The 17,500-nt window shown below is 35.9% G+C and overlaps 2 protein-coding genes and 1 long non-coding RNA gene across 3 annotated transcripts in view; 1 reads left to right on the forward strand and 2 right to left on the reverse strand.

Moving 5' to 3' along the window:
• LOC136845531 (uncharacterized) overlaps positions 1-627 on the reverse strand; it is a 705-nt gene extending 78 nt beyond the window's left edge. Inside the window, exons 1-2 of the mRNA XM_067115712.1 lie at positions 538-627; positions 1-267 (exon numbers count right to left, since the gene is read on the reverse strand). The exon at positions 1-267 is cut by the window's left edge and continues 78 nt beyond it. Coding sequence (XP_066971813.1) covers positions 1-267; positions 538-627 — 357 coding nt within the window. The remainder of the gene's footprint in view (positions 268-537) is intronic.
• Positions 628-4,791: 4,164 nt separating this feature from the next.
• Positions 4,792-17,500, reverse strand: part of LOC136845938 (uncharacterized) — a 64,753-nt gene continuing 52,044 nt past the window's right edge. The window contains exons 11-17 of the mRNA XM_067116469.1: positions 15,680-15,802; positions 14,595-14,684; positions 10,886-11,009; positions 10,059-10,193; positions 7,213-7,296; positions 6,322-6,413; positions 4,792-5,280 (exon numbers count right to left, since the gene is read on the reverse strand). Coding sequence (XP_066972570.1) covers positions 5,185-5,280; positions 6,322-6,413; positions 7,213-7,296; positions 10,059-10,193; positions 10,886-11,009; positions 14,595-14,684; positions 15,680-15,802 — 744 coding nt within the window. The 3' untranslated portion in view covers positions 4,792-5,184. The remainder of the gene's footprint in view (positions 5,281-6,321; positions 6,414-7,212; positions 7,297-10,058; positions 10,194-10,885; positions 11,010-14,594; positions 14,685-15,679; positions 15,803-17,500) is intronic.
• LOC136845939 (uncharacterized) overlaps positions 12,756-17,500 on the forward strand; it is an 80,427-nt gene continuing 75,682 nt past the window's right edge. Inside the window, exon 1 of the long non-coding RNA XR_010855298.1 lies at positions 12,756-13,534. This is a non-coding gene — a long non-coding RNA (uncharacterized lncRNA). The remainder of the gene's footprint in view (positions 13,535-17,500) is intronic.

Raw genomic sequence — 17,500 nt, forward strand, 5'->3', positions numbered from 1 at the left:
ATCCTTCACTCTAAAGAAACGGTACTTCTCTTCATCATTCTTTACAATTAACTGTAACATCTCATCAAGTTTTCTTTCTAAAACATTCAATAAATATTCTGTTAGTTTGATTCCTCTGTAAATGCCTGACTGCATAACATCTCCCTCATTTTTAAACACATTTACCGTCCGACTTTCTTCCCAGTCACCTGGCATTAATTCCTCCTCCCCTCCCAAGTTGGCCTTAACAGTTCCAGTATCACGTACTTCCCCTTCGATACCAAGCACCTTGAACGTTTCAGTCTGCACCTCATTTCAGTTATAGCCTTCTATATTTCTATAGATTGTCCCTCTATCCCACTCATCTCTCACAAGTCCCCTCTTTCATTTTCTGTTTAAAGGATGCTTATGATACTCTAACAGTCTTCGTTTTACGTCATCATTCTAAAGCAAGATATTATTTCTCTGTCACTTTTGACACCTGACTGACCTAGATCTTGATTTGCTTTTTTCCTGAGTTTGACATACTGTAAATATCCTTTTCAACAGCCTTTGTACCAATCCTTCTGTACCACCTCTGATAGCTATACCCAATATCCTCATAGTTACTCTTTCCTCTTCACCATATCTTTCCTCGGCATCTTGCATGTCTCACCTTCCAGTCCTTGAAAGCGTTAGACTCCCCTAACTGAACCTTGTATATATTCCACTACCACATTTTATCCAGTTTCGACACTCCACAGCATCTTGATGGCCAAACTCCTTCATCTGAACCTTTCTCTCATATTTTTATATCATTCAAAATATTTTCTACCCAACCAGGTCCCTCCCTTTTAATTTATAATTGATTGATGCCTTTCCCTTACATATCTCTTATATTGCTCACACAATTCTCCTCTAAAACTCCATATCCTAATTATTCATCTTATCGATCTCTCCTCGGTTTTCCACTATTCATTTTGCTCATCTTGATGTCTATAGCTAGCAACCTACTGTATGTTTGTTTCACCATAATTATCTTACAGCTTACTACACTGCTTCAGTCTTCCCTCCTAACTGCTTTCTTACTTTGGTCTCCAATAATTATAGGATATAAGGGGGAGAGGCCCAGTATCTATCACTATCACTTTGCTAGTGAAATTAGCATCATATTTTAAGCTTAGAAATGCGATTATGCTTTAATGTAAAAATTTACCGATTTTCTTAATGATATCCAGTGAAAGCGTGTTGAGTATGAAAAATTCTACACCATAACCCTGTGACCTGAGCGTTTAGACAACTGATCGATTTTAAATTATGTATTTGCCCCAAAGAAAGGTGGTTTGTCGAGTTCGACAAAGGGGATGAGGTGAGTCCATTTAGGATTGTCCATCCTAGATACGATTCGGTTATCCATTTTCTATAACTAATTTGAATGGATTAAAAGAAAATGTAAATAGGGACTACTATGGTAAGTTATTTTTCCGCTCGACTTTCAATTAAATGAATTTCTCACTAGCATTGCAGCACTAATATTCATATTCATTTCGCATATATGTTAGAAATTTTATAAGCGAAATTTTTACGCATAAATCAAAATATTCAAATATTTACAATGGTTAGTTGGAGCTGACGTGGGAGACACAAAGTTCACGGGGAATTTTAGGTGAACCAGATTATCCCCAGAAAAGAATGACATGAAAGAAAAGTATTTTGGAACAGAATAGTATACATATGAACGCTACAGCGCATAATATGAGAACTAAGTCCAGATTAACAGAGAATTACTTAAAGAAAACGAGAATTGACAGTGCATTCAGGGTTCCAGTAAAACACACACACACACAAACGCGCGCGCAAAAAAAAAAAAAAGTAGCGTTGAATGCTGCAGTAGTTTCTGCAAAAACAGCGGTAAAAAATTTAATCATGGAATTGAAAAATATTTGTCCAGGGTATTAAGATGAAAGTCTAGGAAGGTAATGCGAATTCACAAAAAAGAGAAAGAAAAATTAAAGCTGCCATTATTTATATCTTCAAGTGCACTGCCACACATCCTGGTTTTTAGGCTCCGTCCTTTCCAGCACTTTTGAGGAACGGGAAAGTAATTAAAGTAAAGGTTTGAATAGCGTTATCAAAGCTATATCAGTTAGTCGTGTTCTAAAGAGCTTTACAACTGAAGGAAAACTTTAGCAACATCATGAATGCCAGAAGGTCCACGTCAAGTATGAACTGCCTCTGCCTACAGCTTTTAAGACGTGTATTCGGGGGAATAAAACCGATGTGTAATTGTTATAAATTATCCATCTGGGCCGGACTTGAAATTTTAAAAGATTGAATGTGTGTAAATGACAAGCTTTGCTGTTAGTGTTCGTAATAATTTGATTATATTATGAGTAAATTAAGATTACGGTGACATAAATGAAGTAAATTTACAGTTTTATTATTAAAATTAGAGTTTAATGAAATGTTAGAAAGAGTGAAAAGGTTAGACGAACATGGGATGAACCAAGAAAGGCTACGGAGAACTGCAAAAACTGTGGAGTAAAAGGGATAGGCCTACATGGGTGTGTGGTTGACAGGTTTTCTCATCGGTGTAGACACTACAAACTCAAAATTCTGCTACGTCAATTTCATATTCGTTTCCGGTAATGGCATCATCAACGTCTTTGAAATTCACGTTTAAAATTAGAAACCAGTAGGAGATGTTTGTTGGAATTTCGTCATTTCAGTAAAAATTAAGAATTAATCTGCTTTACGGGTTAGAAGGCTTGAAATGTTTGACCTTCATATGCTAAGAATATTGCAAAACTGTTCCTCTCTCTCTCTCTCTCTCTCTCTCTCTCTCTCTCTCTCTCTCTCTCTCTCTCTCTCTCTCTCAACACAGTATGTACACAAACACATGAACAATTATTATCGCGTTTATACATATTCGTTAACGTACAGTACCTACAACCAAAGGAAATCCTAAAGTCTCATTCGCGTCCTCATTAAATGTATTCATTTTCATTCTAAGGGTCTTCCTCTAATGAAAGTCTTACTTAATGAGGTCTTTGTCTTAATACAAAATTCAATCACTGTCACTTTCGAGACAATCTTCCTCTGGCGCGCGCTTGAGTTCAGGCGCTGTTCTCTCTAACACTTTACGCTCTCTGAGACTAGACCGTCACGTTTAAGCTACCCTAAAATCACTCAGTGAAGACTTCCTCTAGTGGTAAAATCTTTATGGAACACCCTTCATCGAAACAATTACGGCAGTTATATCTAAAACTTGTTGTTTAAGTATTCGATATTCAGCGAACATTCATAAGAACAAGCCTGCAAAACAAGCTTCTCGTCTGCATCTTTCCAAATTCTCAAACATATCTGCTTTCCCTCCTTCCACTCACCCCGTTGTCGTCTGTTTCGATTTCCTCACACATTTATCATCTGGAGCAGTTCATTTCCATATCATCAATACACATGACCTTTCTACCGGACTCCACCGGACTTCGCATGTATGCAAATGAAGCCTGCCAAGAGCGAATATTGGATGTGGGCAAATACTTGCATACCAATCCTGGTACAGTTCAGTGCTGCTGCTTGCTACGTCTAAGGTTTTACGTACACACTCACACAGACTCACATACACACACATACATACACATACACACACACACATGAAGGGAACAGTCTAGGTTCCAAAGTTGAAAGACGTTCTAATTATTCAGCTGAATATTCAATTAGTCTTTTTTTCTGATTTGCAAGTAACGTCAGTTCGATTTAGGAATGTCAATTCGTAAATCTCATTATTGAATTGAAAGCCTCTGGGAGCGGATCCTTCAAGATCATAGAGAATGCAATTCAAAATCATAGAATTCAAGAATCCTGAATGAAAAGTAAATTGCCTTGAATGCTGTAACCGATATGTACCCTCTAAATGAAATTATCTTTCGCTGAACTCATTTATACTGTAGCACACAAAATACAAATAAAAATCTTGAATGTAAAATACTCTTCGCTACTTGTATTAATAGCATAAGCATACACAGTGTATTATAAATATGAACTACTCTACAGTGATTTTAAAGCCTTATTATAAAACGAGGACTTATTGTGATATTTAGTGTCTTGATTTTAAGCTTGACTCAAGCTCCGTCTAAGACCGGTCTTCTTGTGGAGATTTTGTTCCCCTGAGAGCATAGAAAACCGATAACCAACCGTTTTAATAGTGGCTAATCTGTCTGTAAAAAAAGTCTTAACTCTTGAAAATTTGGGTTTCATTAACTTAACCGTTTTGGAACATTTCTCATCCTACATCCACTGATTGGATCGCTTCCTAGCACTTCCACTAAACGTTTGAAGTGTATTTTTACAAATTTCTAAGCATTCCAATCACAGCGTGACAATCACTCGCACCCAAGCTTAAATTCAAAGCATTTTTAAAGCGGACTGACATGTGTATCATGGACGGAATTGTTTTATGCAATAGAATTTGATACGTCTAGGATGAAAACTTTTTTTTTTTTTACTTTTTCCTAGTTGAGCATCTGCTTGCGAGTATTGTTAGCTCGATACCGAGCGGTAATGAACGAGATAATAAATATGATAAAGCTATACGTTCGAGGATGGTACTACGGATCACAAACCAGCTCTTCACTCAACCGGAGGTGAAACCGTTTGTGTCGAGGCTGTCTGTGAATCTTTCGCTAATCCTCGAACTTTTGGTTTTGTTATGAACATCAAGTGCGCTGATCGTGTCAACTACTTGTGTATCATATCGTTAAGTTAATTATATATATATATATATATATATATATATATATATATATATATATATTATGACTAACTATGGTAATGGCAGTTTTTCGCCACTGTGCCAGGAAACTCAGTGAAGATAGGCCTAGTTCCTGACACCACTTAGCTCAAATTAGTGAATCCTGGAGCCAAAAGTCCACTTTCAAAAAGTAAATGTTACTAAAGATTAAGATCATCTCAATTACAAGTTTCAGGTTCACTGTTTCGCAGACGCAGTATCTAGTTTAGTAATGACAGAAATAATAACCGTACTACTACTACTATTAGCAGTAGTAGTAGTAGTAGTCTAGATCACAAAAATGGCGAAAAGAAGAAGAAAGAGAAGCAAGGAGACATTTTGCCTCGGCGTGATGAGATCAGGAATGGTATTCTTCAAAAGAATATTCCTTATATTTTTTCTGCCCCTTTTTTGTAGCTGTTTCGCTTGGTTGTCTACTGCTCCAGGGCACTCTTCACGGGTATCCTAATTCCCTTTTTATTCGATGGTGGAGAGCCTGAGACCCAAAACGTTGGCATCGATCCTTTGCCCTGTGTGGGAGTAAAAGAAGAATGGAACGTGGAAGTTTTTGACAGTTGTGGAACGTTAAGCCTGGTTCTAAATCTAAGGCAACGGTACTGTTTATCTTTTTGCATCCATCCAACATTACTGCATAACATCAATTCTAATTTATGTGTCAAAAGGTATAATTAATTACGCATCCCCATCAGCTAGTAATAAAACCTCCTGTATTTCTTCAAAGACACTATTACGTATATTTGTATACGTGTATTTGTATGTATCAAGCTCATGCATATTACTGCAATTATTTAATTGTGAATCCCTATCTGCAAAGATGTAGAAACCAGTCGATGGAAATTCTTTAACCAGTGATGTATGAGTAACTTATTATCCGTTGTGTGTTAGGAGAAAACTAAACAATCCAGTGAATACCAGGAAAAATCGCCGTGTGGTCTCCCGTGTGATTCCTACAGCACCGGGAAAAGATTGCGCAGGGAATATTGAGCGGGAAAAGATTGTGCTGGAGAGAAGATTGCACGGGAGAAGGTTCACGTCGAGAATATGCGCGGGAATTGCGCTGGAGAGAACACCGCACGGGAGAAGGTTCACCTCGAGAATATTGCGCGGGAAAAGATTGAGAAGTAAAAACGCGTATCTAGAGAAAGCACTTACTCCAGTTACTTATTATTATTATTATTATTATTATTATTATTATTATTATTATTATTATTATTCAGGAATTTCCTTCGTTCCTGTCAATCTTTCTATATGCACATTACACTGATTACGTGGACATCACTTTATTCGTGCTTTCTCGGTAATGTTCAACACGAGTTGCATATTATTATCCGTGGCCTTTCATGAAATCTTGTGACCCGAACTGGTAAAATCAAGGACCGAAAATTTAGACCTACCCACCGTCCTGTTTTCGAAGTGTCTTTGTCAAGGAATAATTTGTTTGCATGCGGATTTACGTTTTTTTTTGTTCTTTATTTTACTTACTTATTTATTTATATATTTATATATTTTATTCTTATCTGTTAAAACATTGAAATCATTTTTTTACGAACCTTGACTTCTTGGTAACCCCTGAACTCAAAGGAGTAGCCGCCGATGATTTCCAGAATCTCCTTCGTCGTTTGAGAAATGTGGACTTTCATTGCTGTTGGAAAAAGTACTAAGTTATAAGAGGAAAAAAAATTGCCCCTGTGAAAAACACACACTCCTTTTCAGATACGTAAGTTGTCTAGAAAAAGATCGAATGAATGAGAAAAATTACCAACATATGAGAAAGATGAGTTCAGAGATGGATGATAGCAGAGAAAGATCCAGACATTGATGGAAAACCAGGGGAGAAAGAGAAAGAGAGAGAGAGAGAAGAAAATGATGGAAGAAAGCAAGAGAAGGTAGACATTCGGGGTAAATCATTAATGAAGAGATGTAACAGAAGTGAATAGGAACAAAGGAAGGAGAAACATAGTGAAGACCAATTAAAAAAAAAAAGCTTGAAAACATCTGATGAATGAAAACAGATTGGAACTGAATAGTTGATGGACCGCTGTGCAGTACACTTCCTTAACTATATATATATATATATATATATATATATATATATATATATATATATATATATATATATATATATATATATATATATATACACATACATACATATATATATATTTTATATATATACATATATATTTACATGTAAAGATTTCTTTTGCTATTCCTTCCTTATAGTTACTACATAATGGGTTATTGTTAAATCAACTTCCCGTAATCACCCATCGTTTCACAGCGATTTAAACGAAAACTCGGTGTATCATCAAAGAGAAACATCTAAAGACGAGGAATCATTTTAATTCAGCATATCACAACTGAGTCATGTACAGAGGATTTGCTTCTACAAAGAGAAAACAAATTGTTACCTGAGTTTAGAATTGCCAGTCATTATTTACCTTCTCCAGTACTCTCCATTCTGCTCGCGACATTCACAGTGTCTCCAAAAAGGCAATAACGTGGCATTTTTGTTCCTACGACACCTGTAACAAACAGTAAAACAGAAGTTTTGAATTTCTCTCTCTCTCTCTCTCTCTCTCTCTCTCTCTCTCTCTCTCTCTCTCTCTCTCTCTGGAATAATTAACTATACCTCCCCCCGTGTCACTCTAAAGTGCATGAAGCGTTTAAGTCACCGAAATTCCTTGAATTCGTTTGCATTTCTTAAGAACCGGTGACTAGAATTTGATGACACGTGGCAAATACATTCCTCTCGGGGTGGCCAGAGTTAAGGCGGTAAAAAATTGACAAGGCTGAGTCTATTTTTTCCTGTGGTCGATCAGGTAGAGAACGCCACCTTGTGATTATTCCTGTCTAGTTTATCATAAATAGTTTGCTTGTTCTTGTGACATGCTGCAAACACAGGAACACACAGAGACAGTGAACGCTGGAACACATGGAGACACCAAAACAGGAATACAGAAAAGCACTGAACACAAGAACACAGAAATGCACTGAACGCAAGAACACAGAGAGGCACTGAACACGGAACACGTGGAGAGGCACTAAACAGGAACACACAGTGACACAAAGGAAGATTTTGAACACAGGATCACACGGAGAGACACTGAATACAGGAACACACAGGGACACAATACAGACATTAAGCACAGGGACACGATGGGCAAAGTAACACACAGGCAGACATTGAACACAGAAACACAGAGACAGACTCTGAACCACAGGAACGAAAAGACAGACACTGAACACAGGAACGAAAAGACAGACACTGAACGCGGGAACGAAAAGACAGACACTGAACGCAGGAACGAAAAGACAGACACTGAACGCGGGAACGAAAAGACAAGACACTGAACACAGGAACACACCCACACAGACAAGCAGACACCAAGGGCAACAACCTCCTTCCAAGTTAGCTGTTGAATGCAAGAACTCGAGTTAATATCTTGTTCCTGAAAAAGGAAGAAAATTATAAAAAAAATAGAAAACTGCAAAACTTATCATGACGCTTCTGGTTGCCGAAGAGCGATGTATTTCATTAGTCTGCACTCGAGCGAGATAATTAGATTAAACTTGAAAGCGTTCGTAACATAAGCATCATTCCGGCGTAAATATGTGGAGAGAAGGCTGATTACTGTATATTATCACATTTTCGTCTGTTCGTCAATATATGTTAAGCGAGGTTTTATAAAAGAAGGACGAGAAATAGAGTTTTGACCAAAGAAATGAATCCTAAGTGAATGTAGATAATATATAAAAGTTTTAAACGCGTAATATATATATATATATATATATATATATATATATATATATATAGATATATATATGTATATACATATATATATATATATATATAGTATATATGTATATGCATATATATATATATATATTATATATATATATATATAGTGTGTGTTTTATGCGTTCGTAAATTAAAAAAACACTGGCAAATTCGTTTAAAATTTAGTTATTGAGCTTTTGGGAGAACAAGTTTCCATATTTCAGGCAGAGCCAAAGTATGAAAGCGCAGATGAATAACCATGAATGAATAACAATAAAATAACAATAAAAACCAGTTCAAAGAAAACATCATCCATTTCACATTGCTTCCAAAAGTATTACCATCATTTTATCTGTTCAGTAACGCGTGTGCGGACGTAAATGTAGCGTGTTTTTAAAATCCCGATAACAATAAGGGTCTAATTTATAAGTTGTAACGATTGAAATTGAAAACATCACAGTTTTCAATGGAGAGATTCAGTGAATCTATTTTCCCAGTATTCTTTGCATAAAGTTCAATGAATCTCCTTTTTTTAAAGTATTCTTTGCATGAAGTTATTTTAGACGCATTGTCTATACTGATTCTTTGATCGTTTTTTCCATTTAAATAAGTACTGCGTTATTTTTTTTTATCTCTTTTTATTGAATTTGTATCATCCTTTTTCTTTCTTTCCCAAATTATTCGATTCTCATATACAAACTTCAATAACTTATATATTTATATACTATATTATATATATATATATATATATATATATATATATATATATATATATATATATATATGTATAGTATATATAAGGGCTTTGACGTTTGTCAGATATATAATTGGCTAGTATTTCTTGATGCTATTAGAGATTTTGAAATATTTCCTTTAATGGTCAGCTAATGTGTATGTATATATATTATATATACTGTATGTATGTATGTATGTATGTATATATACATACATACATACATACATACATACATACATACATATATTTACACATATATATTTATAGAGTGTGTGTGTGTGTGTGTGTTTAAGCTTTTTTAAAATTGAGAACTAAGAGACAATGTCTCTTAAATGCAGAGATACAAACGCTTCTTTGACATATTGTCGGTAAAGTGTGTTTTTATATTCAAATATTTACTTCTTTTTCATGAAGTAAATGTATGCTTTAAAGTTCATCTACCAATACAAAACTAGGATAAACTCTGTAGACATAAAAATATGAGTTCATACAAAATTAAGATGAAGTGTTATAGCTCTGTAGCTACACAAATAAAAGTTCTTATATTCACAAGAAACTACTGAGCGAGCAGGACTATTGGCACTGCCTATTGTAGGCAAAACGGGAGGAGAGATGATCTGAATAGCAAAACAAAATTCCGCCTGAGTAAACAGACCCAACATCTCGTCATCAGCATTATCATCCGATTCGAGAGAGAGAGAAAGAGAGAGGGGAGGGGGACTCTTCTCAGAGAGACGTCTCTTCTTGCAAGAGTGCTCAAGATTCCTTACCAGCGACGCAGGGGCCGGAATTGATCCCCGCTCGAATTTGGAGAGATCGATCCGGTCTGTGTGGAATTCTGTACTGCTCGGCGCCCTCAATCAAGTCCAGCGCCATATTCACCAGTTCGGACGCGTGTCGGTGACCTGGGAAGGAACGGAGAAGAAAATTGAAATGTTTGTATCGTTTTCGACCTTTTTTTTTTTTTTTTTGCCCCTCGCTGACTGCTGTGGATAAACAGGAGAGGAAAAATGGAACTGAGATGGAACAATTTTCAATTACCTATTTTAGTTAAAGTCGTTTAACCGTTGGAGGATTATATAGGCCTAAGGTGACTTTAATCTCACACAGGCAAGGACACAATACAAAAAAAAAAAACTTTTTTTCACTTCATTATTATGCTGAATTCATTAGGTACAATACGTTGGTCACTGAAGTAATTTTTGAACCTATTGTCGTGTTGTATGTTACACAACTTTTATTTCAATTAGCCTTTTAAATGTGGCTGACCATATTTAAAAGGCTATTAATAAGGTAATAAAACATTTTGCTGACACCCAGTCTTTACAGGTGATACATGATTGCTTGAACTAGAATCTGCTCCAATTGCATTAGTTCTCATTATACTTCCTTTTCCCCAAAGTCTTCCCAAACCCTTTTTTTTATAGATACCTTCTATGTCCTCTCCCTTCCCTCCTCCCAGGAGAGAAGTAAAATGTTTGTCAGTTGAACTGCTAGTGAAACATAACACGTACATACATACATACATACATACATACATACATAGAGTTGTATGTATGTATGAGAATGAAGAGCACAATCTAAGTCAAAACCTTACCATTCGGATGCGGGAGGCCGGAAACGACCATGTAAGCGTCGCCAATTGTTTCCACTTTGTATACATCGTAGTTTTCTATTCTAGAGTCGAACAGTTTGTAGAGGGAGTTCAGGAAAGATATCACCTAGAAAAAATGAGAAAATATCCAAAATTAGGTAGCCAAAAGTATAATACACCCTGGGTATGTTTGAATTAAAGGTTAAATTCTCTCTCTCTCTCTCTCACGCATATACTGGCCTTAAAGTTTTCCCCGTGTTGTATACGAGATTCCCAGTATCAAAGTAATTTTATACATTCTGCGAGATTCATTACCCTTGTCAGCCTTTAAAAAAATTGCTCTAATTGGTCTAACCCTTCCTTTTTATAACCATGGTTCTCTCCTACTGTTCGTTGGTGTTTATAGCATTTATTTACTGGAACGACCAAGATCTGATGCGTCTAAAAAAATTGGAAAAATTAAGCCGCACCGCAGTCCTCGTTCTGTAAAACTAGTGCGGATTTATGTAGATTGAATTGCATCGAGGACGAAATTGCATGAACAGCCTTCCCTCTCGTGGATGCAAAATCCCACAAAAAAAGGCGATGAATTACACATGACCACTGGGTGTGGGGACATTCATTTGTTTTGGAAAACTGTACAAATCCATGTTTAGCCTACCATAATTTGCGATACTGTCTAAAATACTGAACCTAATTATACACCCGTTCCATAAATAATCACTCTACCCAGTAAAGACATTCGTGCCTATTAAGATAAAAAAAGACCAGTCGTTTTGGATATCTCCTGCTGAAAGAAAGTTTACTACAGAACTCAAACTTTTTTCTTGTAGTTACTCCACCACCGACCTTTTGATTAACCTGCCATCAAAGCATTAGGTATTCGACATCAGGTGCGTCAGTCAGAATGTTTCAACTTAAAGACGTGATCTCAAAATAACCAAGAGAAAAGTAACTAACTGCTTTGCAGTTTATCGAACCAAAGGCTACGAGTCTAATTTTCTTCCATGGCCATTGACATCAAGGGATAGGAATGTTTATACTGCCGCTACCAGTATGTCAGATACGTCACCACTGTGCTGAGGTGACATCTGGCAGCTCCAAAGTATTGTTACCAAATGTTGCTTAATTAATTAACATTACTTGGCTATCTGTTGAACGCGCTTTTTTGTCTCGTGTTTATATCATTAGCGCCTTTGTTTCATAGGCAGCGTTGTCAACAACTTACCTTTTGCTAACACAGGAACAAAAGCTGTTCCGTTATCGAGTTGCCTATGTCTCCTTAGCCACCCATGATGTGTACAGAAATTCATGAAGCCAACTATTCAAAACAGAAGTTTAAAGAGGAACGGGTGGCTCTGCGCGTAACACGTCTACTGCTCTCATTAAACGACACGACCAAAACACCATTGGAATTCTCATTAGGTCAACTCCCTTTGATACCTTACGCGTCGATAGGTAGTCTGTACCCAAATACCATCACCGCAACCTGATAATGTCACTATCCAGGAAGCTGGAGTTTTGAAGAAAGACATTTTTATAAGTTTAATAGATAAAATAAATAGGCCCATGGTTACGCTTGGAGCTTGTATACTGCGAAATTTTGTCACCGACGAGAGTAGGTGGTTCAACACTGGTGGCCAAAACTGTATTTCCGAACACTCACTTTTATTCTTTCTTATTTCTGTTAAATTTTTGATGCAAACTAAACCAACTTTTAATCATCACCAGAACACTTAGCCTTAATTGAAAAGATTATCGACGTTATAATAAAAAAAAAAAAAATGGAAAGCGATAACATTTTAAGGTCCCATAAAGGCAATTTTGTCTACACCCATGCTCATATGTACGTCAACACCGACGCAGTCAGTCTACTTCATTTAGTTGTCCGGTGAGGGTGTGTGCATTGATCCAAGTCTCTTATTTTAGTTTGTATTACATATTTATTTATTTTTGTTCCGATTAGATCGCGTATATAGCCAGTGGCCGTATTGCTATCCTCTAACCGATTTTCAGTAGATATTTGGCGATCAAGTTATATGACCTGCAAGGTTTAATACTCTATGCTATACACAGTAACTCATTAAAAAGAAAAAAGTCAGTGACCCCACGGTAAAACTAATTATCGCGTAAAAAATCGTTTTAATTATCAAACGTCGATAATTTTTTTGTTTTTATTAAAAGATGCATGATAATCCTTTCTAAGTTCAGAAAATGAGTCAGTGTATCCTTATTAAATGTCGGGAAAAATGTGAAGTTTCATTTAGTTTTCGAGTGAGGTGGCGGTAAATAAAAAAAAAAAAGTTGTTAAACTTGGAACTCACGCGCAGTTGTTATTTAGTTGATGTTGTCATAACGGACTAATAATTTGTTATTAAATCAAAATGCGTTAGTGTTCCCGCTAGCCTAGGCATATGTTAATATTTCCAGTGTTAATTAAAAAAATATAAATTCTCCCTAGCAACAGTTATCATTACGTTATTCATCCATCGAAGGCTATGCTTGCGAATTCCTTTAATCTTATAATTGTTAGTTGTCAGAATCCGCCAGGAAGTTGGTGTGGATATCGGGAATACAGAAACTGACTCTTGTTAATAGGTTGATAGGCCTAGTAGATGCTGGTCAAAGTTGTACACTCCAAAGTAGCCTAAGGTAAGTCTCAAGAATGCGTTTTGCATATCCACTTTGTTTACCTTTAATACATACGGTGTTCAACAGGAATTTTAACAATTAGGCTAAGCCTAGTTTACCTTAATTGCAGTGTATTTTGTGTTCAGCGTTGCAGATGCGTTTCTTCACCTCGTTGCCAAGATTTGCATTAGGCCTATGTTTGGGCGTCATTAAACCCCGTTTCGCGCCTCAGTTATCTATATGTATATAATTTATAAAACAACGGAACTTGAGTAGACTTTCCCCTTCCTGAAGCATGACATTTCAAGACCAGTTTTTTTCGTTGTTTTTGGAGTTCTTTCGTTAACAGTGGTCTTGGACTGTAGATCCTCAGAAGTTCCTTAGGTAACTTAGTGGTTTGTAAGTCGAGACTTTTTCCTGTTCTTTTGGTTTTTATGCGCCAGTTACTTCCACACAATCCTTACACTTATCCTCATCTGTTACTCTCAAGTTTTCGAATGAGTCCTTGCTCTTTGTAACGGTCGTGTTACGTGTAGGGGATTTGTTCAAGGTATAAATAATTCTCGCCAGGTTATGAATGAACTTGAACTCTTTCTAAAAGATGAGTTCCCTGTGGATAGTGAATGTCGCCCACTTTTTCATAATTTGGTGTGCTATGTGGCAAGTAGTTTATATTTATTTTACATTATTTAGGTGAAGTTTTCCATTCAGTTGTACTTATCTTTGTAGGTTTTGTGACGTGATATTTACACTGTGCTTACGCGACTTAGGAAGGGCCTGTGGTAACGTAGCTTGTAATGACTGAGATTTTATACGTAAGACGATAGGGATTTAACAGAGGCTCGTGATAGACCAGCAGGGTCATTTCAAGTGATTTGAATAAGCAAGTAATCCTTACTTATATTCTGCTGATACTGTTCTGTTAGGAAAATTCGTTGGTTATTGTATCTAAATACGGCAGATAGTCGGAAAAAATAAGATTTCTACTGTGTTTTCTCCTTTATGTCTCCCCATCAAGTATCATAAAGTTAAATTTTCGAATTTTGGTCTTTTTTTACGTAGTAGGTCTTTCTAGGCTTACCTGCATAGGCTCAGAATCAGAGCATAGATCAGTAAACCCGACGATGTCGCTGAAGTAGACTGATACCTCTTTGTACGACTCTGCAGGAACCTGAAAATAATGAAATTTGCAGAAATATTTACGTTTTACGTGTAGCCGTCGACGCCTACTTAAATACAGATATTAGTGTCTTATTACATTTGTGGATAAATACTCATGCTGCATAGCAAACGCGTGAAGATATTTAAGAGACTTAAGTTTACTTCTTTGAGCATATAAAAATGTATGTTAGATGTATTCGTCATTACATAAATATGTTGTGACATAAAATAATATAAAGTAGGAATTGTTTAGGGAGAAAGGGAGATATAAAGCATTCGCTCTTAAATCAGCTAAGAATTTTTAATACACGAATTAAAGCATCTCAAATCGTTATAAAATTCAGTTAAATGAATGATTATCGTTCATGGCATTATTTAAATCCTGTGTAAATGTATGCAAAATAAAACAATTTACTCAGTGGCTTGTAATACAAGTATTACTCAGGAACTGAATCTTTCATCTTTGATAGATTTGATGTTTGCTATGAAATGATAAGAGGCATAATTAATCGTGCACACTACTGTAAGGATCTATACTGTGTTTTGATAACCAAAGACTGTGTAAAAAAACTATTAACGATACAGTTCTGTTTTTACCGGCAACTCTTCAACAAATGTTAACTGTTTTTCCAATATACAGTGAGCTTTGATGTTCCTTTTATAAATACTATCTGCATATTTCCTCTGGCCATCGATGAATACTGAACAATAATGTGATGTTCATCGTCATTTGCATAAAGATGTTTATCCAGACCTGTAAACACTTTGTTTTTCAAGACTTTCACTGGGATGCGGTCTTTGTTGCAAAATGAATATCGGAGCAAAACAAAGCTAAAGAATTTGACAGCTAAGTTGGGGAAGAGACGAAATAATTAGTTTTTTTTTTTTTTTTTTTTTACGTGAATGCCCCTCCTTCTCCTTCCCTTACCCCTACCAACCCACAAAAAAACTTGGATTAGTAATTTTTTAAAAATTATTTTTTTTTTTTTTTTTTACATAACTCACCGCTTTCTTTTTCTTGAGCTGCATGGCGACTGGTTTAGGAAGCATCTGATGTATGAGTCGATCACATCGCCTTTTCTCGCTCTTGAGCTCAGCACCTTTTGTTGCGAGTGTGGACGCGAAAATCTGCAGTGAGTAAAATGACTCTTCAGCTAGCAAAACAGATTTATTAATTATTTGCTACATTTTATTTCACTATTCTCAGATGCTCATATCTGTTCAGCATCCACAAGTACGATGTTTATTGCCATTTCTCACAAAGTCGGCATATTTTTGTCCTTGTTCTATTTTCTATGTATTTTTTTCCTTGTTCTATTTTCTATGTATTTTTTTCCTTGTTCTATTTTCTATTTTTTTTTTTAAGGCAAGAAGAAATTATGCAATACATTACACATTCCAGAAAGTTGTATCATCCTGATTGCTTAAATTACAGGCCAGTCTTCCTGCTTCTAGTACTTTTCCAGGTTGCTGAAAAGTTCATTTATAAAGTTCCTCGAATCTTGGAACTTGCTTTCATATAGTCTGTAAGTCTACAAGGATTAATTGGGTACCTTTAACGCCCTTTTAGATCTAATGAGTGTGATGTCCTAGACTCGCCTAGATCATCTACACATTTTTGGAGTTGCTTAAAATATCCTATATTATCTTTAAATCATATTCTATTGCATTTCGTTAACAGTTAAAGGGAGAGCAAAATGTCCTATATTGTCAATAATGCATACTGTATTAAATTTTGTGAACATTAAAAGGAAACTATATCTGAAAATCGTATTTTATTAGGTTTATGGTGAACTTTTCCATGTCACTTCCTGAAGTCTTACTACCTCCATTCACAGTTGCTTTACAGTTGATACAGTGGTTGTTCTAAATACCGTGTCTTCGTTACCCCATCAGCTTGACCTTTTATCTTGTAAGCTTTCCTCTGGGACACAGGGTAATTATGGCTCTCTCTCTCTCTCTCTCTCTCTCTCTCTCTCTCTCTCTCTCTCTCTCTCTCTCTCTCTCTCTCTCTCTCTCACCAATTGTCTGTGGTTATGTGAAATGGGCATACGCTGTTGATATTTTGTTAATGGCTTTTTATAATCATTGGAGAATTACTCCCATCTCGATAAGTGGGTTTTTGCGTATATAAAATTGCAATTTTATAAATCGGCTGTTTTGACTCTTATTAGGCCAGTACTTTATTTTTTGTGTGCCTGAACCAACCCGATTACTGTAAGTTTTCTATAAGTCGTTTATGTTTTTATAAGCGTGTTTTAGCATCATTCACTAATTTATTTTCCTTTAGGATTTTCGCATAAATTTCACCATTGCTTTTTCTGGTTGAAGGCTGAGGGTTGTCTAGCAGTTGCATCACATTTTCAGCGTTTTCTTAGAGAAGTTTATGTCTTTTTCTCTCCTCTCTTTCCAGAGCGCTGCTGCTTTTCTTGTTTAACACTGTATATGTATAATACGGAAATTTCATCATAAATACGGTTTCTAGGTGCTGGTTTGCTAACACTAGACGGATAAATTTGAAATAAACTAACAGAAATATTCGAGATTAAGAAATACTTTAGTTCATGGATCAATATTTAAAGTTTTCTATGTCATCGGTTTAAGAAAACGTTACGTCAAAATATGGGAAACTCAATCATTTTTTCAAAATCTGGGGGAACTCAATGACTTCAAAGTCATTTTGGTAGACTCGTCAGGACAACAGTTTCTCGCTCCAGGCATCCACATTAGTACATAAAATGCTCAAAAAGTATTGAATTCTTTCATGTCTTTCTTTTTACTACAACATGGAAATATAGGCCTTATTCTACCCAAAAATGCAGATAA

The sequence above is a fragment of the Macrobrachium rosenbergii genome, chromosome 14 (genome assembly GCF_040412425.1).
Source record: "Macrobrachium rosenbergii isolate ZJJX-2024 chromosome 14, ASM4041242v1, whole genome shotgun sequence".
NCBI lineage: Eukaryota > Metazoa > Arthropoda > Malacostraca > Decapoda > Palaemonidae > Macrobrachium > Macrobrachium rosenbergii.